At 36.3% G+C, this 12,926-nt stretch overlaps 1 protein-coding gene across 1 annotated transcript in view; it reads left to right on the top strand.

Moving 5' to 3' along the window:
* SPATA1 (spermatogenesis associated 1) overlaps positions 1-11,249 on the top strand; it is a 68,534-nt gene extending 57,285 nt beyond the window's left edge. Inside the window, 4 exon segments of the mRNA XM_006831077.1 lie at positions 2,175-2,353; positions 5,542-5,640; positions 11,162-11,217; positions 11,219-11,249. Coding sequence (XP_006831140.1) covers positions 2,175-2,353; positions 5,542-5,640; positions 11,162-11,217; positions 11,219-11,249 — 365 coding nt within the window.
* Positions 11,250-12,926: the final 1,677 nt, after the last annotated feature.

Raw genomic sequence — 12,926 nt, 5'->3', positions numbered from 1 at the left:
TTGAAGAAGTTGGTAGAATTCTTTTATTTCATCCTCACTGGCTTTAGTGGTTGGTGCATAAATTTGAATAATAGTGATATTAACTGGGCTTCCCTATAGGCGCATGGATATTATCCTATCACAGGCAGCATTGTACCTCATTCCTGATCTGCATATGTTCTTTTTGATGATGAGTGCAACACCATTTCTCATCAATTTGTCATTCCTGGCATAGTAAACCATGTGGTTGTCAGATTAAAATTTTGCCTATAGAATCCTTCAATATTGCAACTTAATGCTTAAATTTTTTCTTCAGTTCTTTCCGTTTGAAGAATGCTGAGCATGTCATTAACTTTTGGCTCTCTAACCCCAGATCTTTACATATTTCATTATAATATTTTATTTTTTCATCTCAAGCAGCCTTTTGAAACTTGTTTTACTTCCTCATGTCTTTCATTTTTTTTAACTACTCTGCATTCAAGAGTAGCTGTTTCTTCTCATTTTGAACCATGCCAAGTGCTTGTTGTTGTGAAGTGCCATCAAGCTGGTTCCGACCCATAGCAATCCTGTGTAGGGTTTCCAAGGAGCAGCTGGTGAGCTTGAACTGCTGACCTTGCAATTCAAATGGCTTTGCAGTCTTGCACATTAACCCACCGTGCCACACCAAAAGCTTTACTCCATCCACATCCTTAAGGTCAACTTTACTTTGAGGAGGCAGGTCCCCAACAGTCATATTTTGAATGTCTCCCAACCTGAGGGTTTTGTCTTCTGGCACAATACCAGACAATGTTCTGCTCTTTTTTATAAGGTTTTTAGTTGCCAATTTTTTTAGAAGTAGATTACCAAGTCATTTTCTTCCAGTCTGTCTTAGTCTAGAAGTTCCACTGAAACTTGTCCACCTGGGTGACCCTATTGGTATTTGAAATACTAGTGTCATTGTTTCCAGGGTGACAGCAACACACAAGCCTCCACAGTACTACAAACTGATGAGGGGTAGAAGTAATATATAGGAACCAAATTTATTAGTGGTTACCACAGGTGGGAGGGAAGAATGGAAAGTTTTCTTAGAAGGCACTGAGTGTATATTAATGGTGGTGGAATAATTTGGAAAATGATACAGAAAAATGGTTTCACAACCTGTAGGATATAAGCAGTGTCACTGAATTATGCATGTAGAAATTACTGAATTAGTGTACATTTGCTTTTCTCTTCACAACAAAGACAAAAAATATGACTAGACTAAGGGATGGTGTTTGCGAGAAAATTTAAAACAAAACAATATTAAAATGTTGCTTTCATAGTATATAATACATTTTTATATAGATTTCCATTTTTTTTTTTTTTTACAGACTCTGTGTCTATTAAAAAAAGAACACAGAAACTTAAGTAGTTTTACTCAAACGAGCTCACAGGTCCATAAATTTGTAAACAGGATTTTATACTGAGATTTTCATTTCTGTGATAAAAGGAATAAAATAATATTCTGCTATACTAGCATGCATATTGTGTTCCTATTAAGTTTGTATTCCAAATCATATTGGTGTGAAGGTGATTGCCTAAAATGGCAATGGTGTCTAATTTTCTCAGCACAGTCTCAGGGAGAAGCTCTGCCCTATGGAATTTGATAGATTTAGTAAGTATCATTTTGATAGCTAATGAATCAGAATCAGTTGGTTTTTAAAAATAAGTCAGTATAAGTACAGGAAAGCATATGAAAAAGAAATAGACTTTTTCTTTTATAGTTTTAATTATATACATGATGAATTCAAATCAAATTTGGAAAAAAATGTAATAAAAATAACATGTATACAATTTGTCATAGGTTGTTGTTAAGTGCTGTTGAGTCAATTCTGACTCACAGTAACCCTGTATAGGATTTCTGAGGAGCAGCTGGTGGGTTTGAACTGCCTACTTTGTGGTTTGCAGTCCAGTGCTTATCCTACAGCGCCACACCAGGAGTGATTTTTAGTAATCTGTTCCATGCTTAAAAAAGAACTTGGTAGTGGTTCATGAATTTATCACTATTTTACAATAGTTTGAGGCAAGGTCTTTTGTTATCCAAAAAGTATTTCTCCTTTAGCTCCAATGAAGCATCTAAGGGAGAAAAGGAAGGAAAAAGTTTAAATTTATATTGACTCTAAAGTTCCTTCTAGGATGAAAAGATTTAATCAAACTCAAACTTTGCTTTTCTGTAGCCTGTGAGGGTTGGAAGAAAAAATACTTAGAAACAAAGAAAGTCACAGCATCACTTGAGGCGGTTTTAACAAAACTTCGAGAAGATTTGGAACTTTACTATAAAAAATTGCTCATGCAACTTGAAGCTAGGGAAATCAAGATGAGACCAAAGAATTTGGCAAATATTACAGACTCCAAGGTACTGCTAAATATGTTCCCTTTCTTTTGAAAAAGTTCTGTTCAAAATACATGGTATTATCATTTTAGATGCTTTGGGCCACAGGTAAACCCTTGACAGGCTAGCTTAAAAAGCAAGAAAATTATTGACCTTAAACAAGGTTGCTGAGGAGATTCATTCAGCAATTTAATGAGGTCTCCAAGGACCTAGATGCTTATTGATATCCCCTCCTTATTTTTAATGTTGCCTTCACTCTAAGCCTGATTTTTCCCATGGTAATCAGAGAGCTGTCAATGGCAATTAGAGGTATTTGCCTCCAAGAGAAGAGAGAAACCACTTCCTGAATCGTGAAATGTATAAAAATTTCTCATTATCTTTCTGAGAGACCAACCAGGTTTATGTTCTAGATCAATAATATTTACCAGCAAATGTTAGGTAATAACGTACTTACACTATGTTCTCACTCTGTACCTGGAAATAGGGTCACTTTCTCTGATACTATGAGAAAGATACAAGTACTTGAAGTAGGGCAGGGGGCTAATAGAGTCTACTGTAAAGTAGTAGTGTCAGAAATCCTATAACTTTTGGGGTAGAGATGAGAATCAGAATCAGAACAAAACTGATTTCCTATGATCGAGAGAGAGGTCAGACATGCCTTCCCTTTCCAACCTTTTGTACCAATTCTGACCTACACCAGCCATTCTCTCCACAGCACTCTCTACTGTTCTGCTGGGTTTAATAATCCATTGCGATGGCCACACACAACTCACACACCATATTTATAGTTAAGCAGTTTACTAAGGAAGTAACACGGTGGAACTTGAGTTCAGGATCAGCAGGCTACAAGTCAGGATCCCGATTTGGAAAGCTTGTAGGCAAATTCTGGAATACTCCCCCAAAGAGAAGAGCACATCCCTCATTTTTTCAGTACAGATGAGCTCTCAGCTCCTCTCAACCACCAAACAAGCAGGCCCTTATCTCTGCTGTGCAAACCCCTTCTCAGCCATACAGACCTCCTCTTGGCGCCCTCAGGACAGACTTTTCTTTTTGTCTATCCATGCCTCCATTCAGCCTTCAGTCTCCATGCCATCAAACTCTTCCTTGCTAACTGACCCACCTCAGCATAGCAGTTTTGTTCTGGTCTTTTAACTGCATACCTAGCAGCAGGTTTTTGTCATTGCCATCAATTCTGCCACCAGACCCCTTTGGGTCTTGTCACTGTCTTGACCGTGACCTGTGTTACAGCTATTTTAGGAGCCTTTTCTCTCAGCTCACTGCTTCTCTCTTGCCTTTTTTCTTTTTTTTCACAAATGGATTTTTTTTAATTGTGGTAAAAATATACATAACAAAATGTATATGCCATCTGAACAATTTCTACAAGTACAATTCAGTGACACTGAATCTTCAACTTGTGTATTCATTCTCAGTATCCTTTTCCAAATCATTCTACTACCTTTAACATAAACTCAAGGTCCCCTAGGCAAAAATTCTCCTTTATCCCCTCCTTTCTACCCTTGGTAACCACTAATAGTGTTTGATTTCTATAATTTTGCTTATTTTATATGAGTTAGATCATACAGTATTTACCTTTTCTCCGTTTTGCTTTTTCTTCCTTCTCTTCCTGTCTGCCAACCTCTGTGGTATTGTCTTCATACATCAGCAAATTCCTGGTCATCTTCAAGGCATGACCCTTCCACCAGGGCCACAAGCTGACCAATTCCCTCTCAGTAGGCCACAATTGTTTCAGATGCATAATAGGCCATACTAACTTTATTTGCATATATATATATATATATATATATATATATGAGCTCTGGTAGCGTAGTGGTTACGAATCAGGCTGTGAACCACAAGGTCAGCAGTTCGAAACTACCAGCTGCTCCGCAGGAGAAAGATGAGGCTTTCTGCTCCTGTAAAGATTTATAGCCTAGGAAACCCTGTTTAGGGTCGCTATGGGTCGGAACCAACTCGACGACACTATTGACCAATCCCTGCAAGGTATATAACATAGACCAATTGTAAGGCAGGCTGTAGCTCAGATCCAGATAAAAAGTATTAAACCATTATGTTGTTTATAGCTTACTCAGGAAATGTCAATCAACCTAAGTAACAAACCCTCTGACAAAGAAAATTAGGGTAAAAGTAAACTGCTCAGAGTTCAGAAGGGAAAATCTTGAGCTATTTTTCCAAAGCACCAAGGCAAAATGCCACATAAGTAATGTATGTCACCACAAATACATAGCTGGGGGGGTTTTTGTTTTGCTTTTATGAAACCCATGAGATCTAAAAGTATTGGTATCCTTAAGAAATTTTATTAAATTTTAATCAATTCCTGTTTTCTTGAGATGGAGTCTTGAACCTTCACACATCAGAGATGTAAATTTATTCTAGTACTGAGTAACTTCTCCATATAATTAAACAATTATCATAGCAATTTGAAAGGCCATATAACAGAGTAACCTCTCCTATCCAAAGATGGTTTTGAAAATGTTAACTGTGATTAAGAGTAAATATTTAACTATATGTGAAGAAACATTAAGTTTACCATTTCAGATAAACTTAATGTAAAATCCAAATATGTTCAAATCATGGTTTTTGTCCAAAATGTATTGTAATATTTACTTATTTTGTTTTATCAAGTTGAATATAAACTATTATATTTTCACGAAAATAGTTTTAAATTCTTAAGTAACTGTTTTGCTAAAACCCATTATACCTCATAAACTTTTCTGGACTAAAGTAGCTAAAAATATATCTTATATTAATTAGGTTATATTTTTATACTAAACAAGTTTCTTATATAAAACATATTTATTGTTTTGTTATTAAATATTTTAAGATAAATCTAACTCAGATCATGAAACATTATGCCCATTTCTAAAGTCTTATTAATATCTTAAACCTAGCATATTCCTTTTGTAGTAATAATTGTTGGCCTTTATGATGGCAATTAAAAATGTTTACAAATATATATTTTCATAGTAAATGAGGAATGGTCTGGATGGAAGAAAAAGAGGTTCATAACATGCAAGAAATGGACATATAAACAATAATTTATTCTAAAACAGTAACTTTCTTTATAGAATAGTTCATTTTTTATTATTTGTTCTTTTGATATTTATTATTACTTTCTCCTTTACATTTGCAAGACAGCCAAAAAAATAATCTACAGTTATTACATCTAATAAAGACATCTATATTTTATACAGAATTATCTTATAATCCAGATAACTGAAGTACAGCATGCAATTGAACAACTGAAGAGAAAATTAGATACTGACAAAATGAAACTCATGATAGAAGTTAAGGTAATTTACATTTCTCACAATCAAATTACAGAATGTATTTTGAAATAAAATACTTTGTTGTTTTAACTTTGGAAGTCAGAGTATAAAGGTAGTCTGGATTGGCTGTCTTAAAATTGTTGCCTTAATAGCAGAACATGAGTTGTTGTTGTTGTTAGGTGCCATTGAGTCGGTACGAACTCATAGCAACCTTATGCACAGCAGAACGAAACACTGCCTGATCCTGGGCCAACCACACTACTGTTTCCACGCTTAAGTCCATCGATGCTGCCACTTGGCCAATCCATCTCGTTGGGGGTCATCCTCTTTTTCTCTGACCCTCTACCCTACCAAACATGATATCCTTCTCCAGAGACTGTTCCCTCCTGACATTATGTCTGAAGTATAAAAGATGAAATTTGGCCATCCTGGCTTCCAAGGAGCACTCTGGCTGCACTTCTTCCAAAATGGATCTATTGGTTCTTTTGGCAGCCCATGGCACTTTCAATATTCTCCTCCAACACCATAACTCAAAAGCATCAATTCTTCTCCGGTCTTCCTTATTCACTGTCCAGCTTTCTCATGCATATGAGGTTATTGAAAAATACCATGGCTTGGGTCAGGCACACTTTAGTCCTCAAGCTGAAATCTTTGCTCTTCAGCACTTTAAAAAGGTCTTGTGCAGCACATTTTCCTAATACAATGCGTTGTTTGGTTTCTTGACTGCTACTCCCGTGAGTGTTGATAGTTGATCCAAGAAGAATGAAGTCCTTGACAACTTCAGTCTTTTCTCTGTTGATAAGAATGTTGTTTATTGGTCCAGTGGTGATGATTTTTGTTTTCTTTACATTGAGATGTAATCCATACCAAAGGCTTTGCTCTTTGATTTTCATCAGTAAATGTTTTAAGTCCTCTTCACTTTCAACAAGCAAGCTTGTATCATCTGCATATCACAGGTTGTTACTGAGTCTTCCTCCAATCCTGATGCCATGTTTTTCTTCATAGAATCCAGCTTCTCGGGTGATTTGCTCAGCGTACAGGTTGAATAAGTAGGGTGAAAGAATATAACCTTGTCACACACCTTTTTTAATTTTAAACCATTCAGTGTTCCCATGTTCTGTTTGAACAGCTGCCTCTTGCTCCAGGTACAGATTCCTCATGAGCACAATTAAGTGTTCCGGAATACTCATACTTCACAGTGTTGTCCATAGCTTGTCATGATCCACACAATTGAAAGCCTTTGCTTAGTCAATAAAACACAGGTAAACATCTCTCTGATATTTTCTGCTTTCAGTCAAGACCCATTGGACATCAGTAATGATTATATGTCTTGGTGATTGTCTTTTAGGGTCTATCTTTCCTGGGGCTCGTTGAGCTTCTTGAATGCTTGTCTTTGCACTTTTCAGGATGTTAGGGAAGTTTTCTTCCAGCAGCTCTTCAACTGCCTCCTCTGTGGACTTGTGTGATTCTTTCTGTTCTGGAATGTCAATAATTCTTAAGTATTCCTCTTCATGTTGTCCAACATGAAGCTTAGGCCTTCTTCAGATTTTAATCCTTTTTCTGCTTGCTTTCTATCTTAGTAGTGTTGAGAGATTTATCTTCTAGCTTACTAGTTCTGGCTTCTATCTCTTCAATTCTACTCCTTTGCCCTTTCAGTGTATTGTCCATTTCTGATATTCTATTATTAATCATTTGAACCTCTTTCTGTAGGTTTTCAATTGTTTCCAATGCTGTATCTATCTTATTTGATTGTTCCTGTAGCACTTTCCTGACTTCTTCCTTATTTTTCTCAGCTCCATTATATAGTGTTTTGATACATTCTCTAATCATTTTTCTGAACTCCTTCTCATGCATTTCCAAAGTCTGCCCATCTTCCAGTTTGGAGTGTAGGTCTCCTTCCAGCTCATTTGCCTCAGTCACTTTATCTCATTTCTGGACATGTGCTGATATGGTCATCTGTTTCTGTTTTGGGTCATATTCAGGAGTTATCTGTGGACTTAATACTTAGATGGGTGTGTATTTTGGTATTTTTTATGCTTTCTAATTGCCTCCAGGTAGATGTGATTAGGAGATGGGCTTCCCTTTTTTACTCTTCTTCCTGAGAAATTTCAAGATGCCACTGTTGTTCATAGTGACGTAACTCAGGATTTACTTTTTGGCCTATTTCATTTCATATTTAATTTTTGGCCTGTCCCACTCCACAATCCCCGTTCAGGCCTTTTTCCTAGTGATAAACAGTTCAGGGCTGGCTGTGGTTGTTTTGCACTGCTGTTTTGTTTTAAGTGGAAACTGTCACTTTAAATTTTGAGGCGATCTGTGCGCATGCATAGTAGAACCCTTTGTGGGTGGGATATCCACTCGTTCAGGCACACCCTCTAGTCACCAGAATAGAGGTGCACAGACAATGAGAGACCAGTGAACAGATACAAAAAAAAAGAATGTCCACACCTTTTATCTCCGTGGTTCTGTCAGGCATTCGAAGCTGCCCTGATCCTTCCCCTACTTGTTCTCACCCAAGATGGCGGCTCCAAGAGCAGCTGAGCATCTTGAATTAGAAAGCAATGGATTTCTTGCTTCTGCTACAAATTCCCTTAGCTGTAAGCCTTCCAATCTTCTAAATACTCCTTTATTTGTGGTTCAGAGTTCTGGCACCATCCCCTGAACCTGCTTGGTCAAGTATTTTGTGTTGTTGCTGACAGAGCTCCTCACTGCATGTCTACCCGATCTGCCATCTTTGTTGTGATGGAAAAAAATTCCATGACACAAACTTTTTCTCACTAATGAAATTTCCAGTTTTCTTAAAAATCCTTTGTATTAACCCCTGGTAATCATTCTGTGTCCTTTGAAAAAAATCCATCAAGATTACACCCCTTTGGAATTCCAAAAAACAGTTACCATAGCTGACTTCTGCTGTGAATTGAACTGGTCCAACACATCACCTTGTAGCCACAGTTTTGACTGGTCCTTTCACTCTGGATCATAGTGGTATAGCCAAGACTCATGCCCAGTTAAGGATTAATTCTATGAAAAATATCTTCATTAGCCTGAATGTCACATAAAAGAACGGAGAAAAAGATCTGATTTTTGAGCTTATAATTCTTCCTGCCATGCTTTTAGGGATCCATCCAACAGAAAGCTTCTGAGGCCAACATGCTCCCTCCCTTCAAATTGAAAATGCCAAACCATGTCAGATCCCAGCTTCAGTAGCTATCACATCAATGGTAGTTCTGTAGTTTTCTTCCACCGGTTGCTGGACTTCAGCCACAGTGTCTTCATTCAATGAGATTACAATCTTCCCTGTTTGGGCTCATCTTCAAGTTCTTTCTAACCTTCCTTAAAATATTTGATCTAACTAATAACTATTTATGTGAGGCAGCATTCTGTAAACTTGTTTCAAAGCTCCAATGATTTGGGAAGATGACCTCAAAATTGTTTTTTTTTTTTTCTTGGCACAAAAGTGTCTTTTTTCTTGAAGGCACTTTGATGAGAATAAGACAAGTGTATTCTTGAGAGAACTTGTCTGTAGTTATCCACTGATTGTAGAAACATGTTTAAGCACCCTTTCTTTGGTATAAACCCAGGTAAGTATGAATTGAAATACTAGCAGCAATATTTTTTGACTTACCCTAGTATTTATTGAAAAGGATAAGCAAACTGCTGGACTGCAAACCACAAGCTTGAAGGTTCTAGTCCACCAGCAGCTCCATGGGAGAGAGATGAGACTTTCTGCTCCCCTAAAGAGTTGCAGCCTTGGAAATCCTACACAGGGTGGCTATGAATTAGAACCTACTCTACAGCACTTAACAAAAACAACAATGTATTATAAGCAATACTTCTCAAACTTTAATTTGATTATCATCTAAGAATCCTGCTAAAATGCAGGATCTGACTCAGATCTGGGCAGCAGCCTGAGATTCTTCATTCCTAACAAGCTCTCAGGTGATGCTAATGCTGCTGCTGGTCACAGACCAGCAAAATGCAGATGTCATACTTGCCATACCAAGAGCTATGGTACTAGATGGCTGGAGTCTGAGTCCTGGCTATGCTACTTGCCAGTTTTATATGTTAGGCAAATTACTTAAACTTTTATGGGTCTTAGTTTCATCAAATGTTAAATGAGGGAAATAATAGTATCTGACTCAGTAAAGTTTTGGGGGGAGTCTAAGGAGCTCTGGTAGCGTAGTGGTTACGAATCAGGCTGCTATCCTCAGGGTATGCAGTTCGAAACTACCAGCTGTTCCATGGGAGAAAGATGAGGCTTTCTACTCCCGTCAAGATTTGCAGCCTCAGAAACCCTGTGCAGGGTCGCTATGAGTTGGAACCAACACCTCAGTACTTAACAAAAATAAGGGGAATCTTGGTCTGGCACGGTAGGATAATCACAGGTCAGTGGTTCAAACCTATCAGTCACTCTTTGGAAATCCAATATAGAGTCACTTTGAGTAGGAACCAACTCAATGGCACTTAATAACAAGGGTATAATACACTTAGAAGAACAGAATAAACATTACTATATTCTTTAAATACTTAATCACTTCCCAAGGGCTGGGAATTTATTATTATTATTTCTAGTATTGGAATCCTGGTGTGGTGCTGTGGGTTAATACACTGGACTACAAAGACAGTTTGAACCTTAGGGTCAGCGGTTCAAGCTCACCAGCCGCTCCTCGAAAATGCTATATAGGGTTGTTATGGGTCGGAACCACATTGATGGACTGAACAACAGCATTTCTACTATTTTACTTATACCTTGAGTACAACAGATTCAAATTGTGAGCAAAAATTTAAATTCTAACTCAAATTGTTGTTGTTGTTAAGTGCTGTTGAGTCAGTTCCGACCCATAGCGACCCTGAATAGGGTTTCCTAGGAGCAGCTGGTGAGCTTGAACCACCTCCCTCAAATTACAACAGTTTAATTTTATGATTTCTTTATTCTAATAAAGTGCTCAGCTTCTAAACAAAAGGTCAGTGTTTCAAACCCACCAGCTGCTCCAAGGGAGAAAGATGTGACAGTCTGCTTCTGTAAAGATTTGCAACCTTAGAAACCCTATAGAGCAAATTTAGTCTGTCCTATGTTGTTGTTGCTATTAAATGCCATCAAGTTGGTTCTGACTCATAGCAACCCTGTATAGGGTTTCTGAAGAGCAGCTGGTGGGTCTAAACTGCCGACCTTGAGGTTGGCAGTCCATTGCTGATCCTGCAGTGCCACACTGGGAACCCATGCTCTGTCCTACAGAATCACTGTAAGTCATTATGAGTTAGAATCAACTAGAATGTTATACACTTTGTTTTGTTTTTTAATGTGTTAATAACAGAAATTATCTGACAGCATATCTAGCAGTAAATAAGCTTTCTTATTAAATAGTATTATGACATATAACTTCAGTCTTTACTACTATAATTACTGAGGTAATCAGTACTAGTAAAGGTGCTGACAGCAAAAGAGAGAAGACAAAGCATTTTTTTAAATATATAATTTACATGAAAATTATGAAGCATGGAAATGAGGGTTAAGATGAGACTCATTTTAAAGTTCTCTTTATAGATGAGAAAACAAGCAGTTTCAGATTTACGCATATTGAAAGCAGAACTGGCACAGAAGAAAATTAATACAACTTTACAATGTCAAATAGGTATGCCAATTTAAAAGTTTGTTAAAATTTTTACATATTTGAACAGACTTGTTCAGCCATTTTTCTCTTTGGTAATGTTTTATTTGAATTTTAATGTTTATATTATTTATTTCTTATATGGGTTATAAAAAGTGTTTTATGAAATATTAGATGTAACATAAAGCAAAATGGTGGCTATTTGTTTTTGAAGTATTACATACTATTATATAGCATATTTCAAGTATTACATACTATTATATAGCATATGTTATTATTTTTCATTTTCAATTTGTAGCTATCATGACTGTAAAATCTAATTATAATAAAATTCATGTAATATTTCAATAAATTTTACATGTAAATACTTAATTTGTGTATTATATTTTAATTAAAATTTATTCAAAAATCTAAAAGAATTGAGATAATTGACTTGCTATTTAAAGCATGCAGGGATTAGTATCAAATAATTAAAAAATTTTTATTTTAGAAATATAAAAACAATAGTGATTTAGCATATACTGTGAAAAAATTGTTGTTTTTACATAAAGATTTGTATAAGTAGAAATATAGTAGTCTCAGAATCATTTTTTCCAGTTTGCATGGGTGAGTGTGATATATAGGGAAGACAGACTTTATAAAAATCCAGAATTCAAGGATGCACCATTTTAATATAAGGATTTACAGAAACAAGACTTCTGGTGTGGTGCTGTAGGTTCAGTTCAAACCCACAGCTGCTCCTTGGGAACCCTATACAGAGTCAGTATAAGTCAGAACCCACTCAACAGCACTAAACAACAATATAAATGGGGAGTCCTGGTGTGGTACTATAGTATAAGCACTGTAATGTAAGACTGCTAATTGCAAGGTTGGCTGTTGAAACCCACTAGCTGTACCCTATACAGGTTGCTGTGAGTTGGAACCAACTCACTCGCACTTAACAACAAAAATAACAGTATAAATGCAGCCAAATATTATTCATCATAGCCTTGAGAAAGAGAACTGAGACTTTTGATTATATAAATTTTTGTACAAAATTTCTTTTTTAGAAAGAGGAACATTAATTGAAAAACCAATTGATGTAGTTAGATAATTAAGAATAAAATGCAGATGTAAAAAAAAAAAAAATGGCCATAAAAAGAAAACTGACCAAAAAGTAAATTAGAAATGTCCATAATAAAGGAATGAATGATGATTAGTGTGGGAAATGGCAATGCATAGAACAGACTCCACACCAAATTATTCCTATTGAAAAAGTTCAGATATAACCTCATAAAAATAGGTCAATATTAAGTATTTCTAACCAACTACTTTGGAGTCCTCGTGTGATGCAGTGGGTGAATACGCTGGTCTGCAGAGTCAATTTGAACTGCAAGGTTGGAGGTTCAAGCTTACCAGCTACTCCTCAGAAACCCTATACAGGGTTGCTATGGGTCAGAACTGACTCAATGGCACTTAACAATAACAACCAACTAATTCAAAATACACCCACTTCTCAAGTATCCAAAGACCAGGACATTATGTGAAAATTTGTATTTGAAAATGGAGGATTTTTTTTTTTTTTCTGTTTTCAGACAGACCATCCATTTATCCAATTATTTAAATTTAGAAAATATGATCATAGAAATATCAGTTTAAGATTCAGTAGGATAAATCCAGTTGTGGCTTATTCCTCTGTGGAGAAGACTTGGAGACTAAACC

This window comes from Chrysochloris asiatica, unplaced genomic scaffold (genome assembly GCF_000296735.1).
Source record: "Chrysochloris asiatica unplaced genomic scaffold, ChrAsi1.0 scaffold00002, whole genome shotgun sequence".
NCBI classification, from domain to species: Eukaryota; Metazoa; Chordata; class Mammalia; order Afrosoricida; family Chrysochloridae; genus Chrysochloris; species Chrysochloris asiatica.
This window is presented reverse-complemented; position numbering and strand designations above follow the sequence as displayed.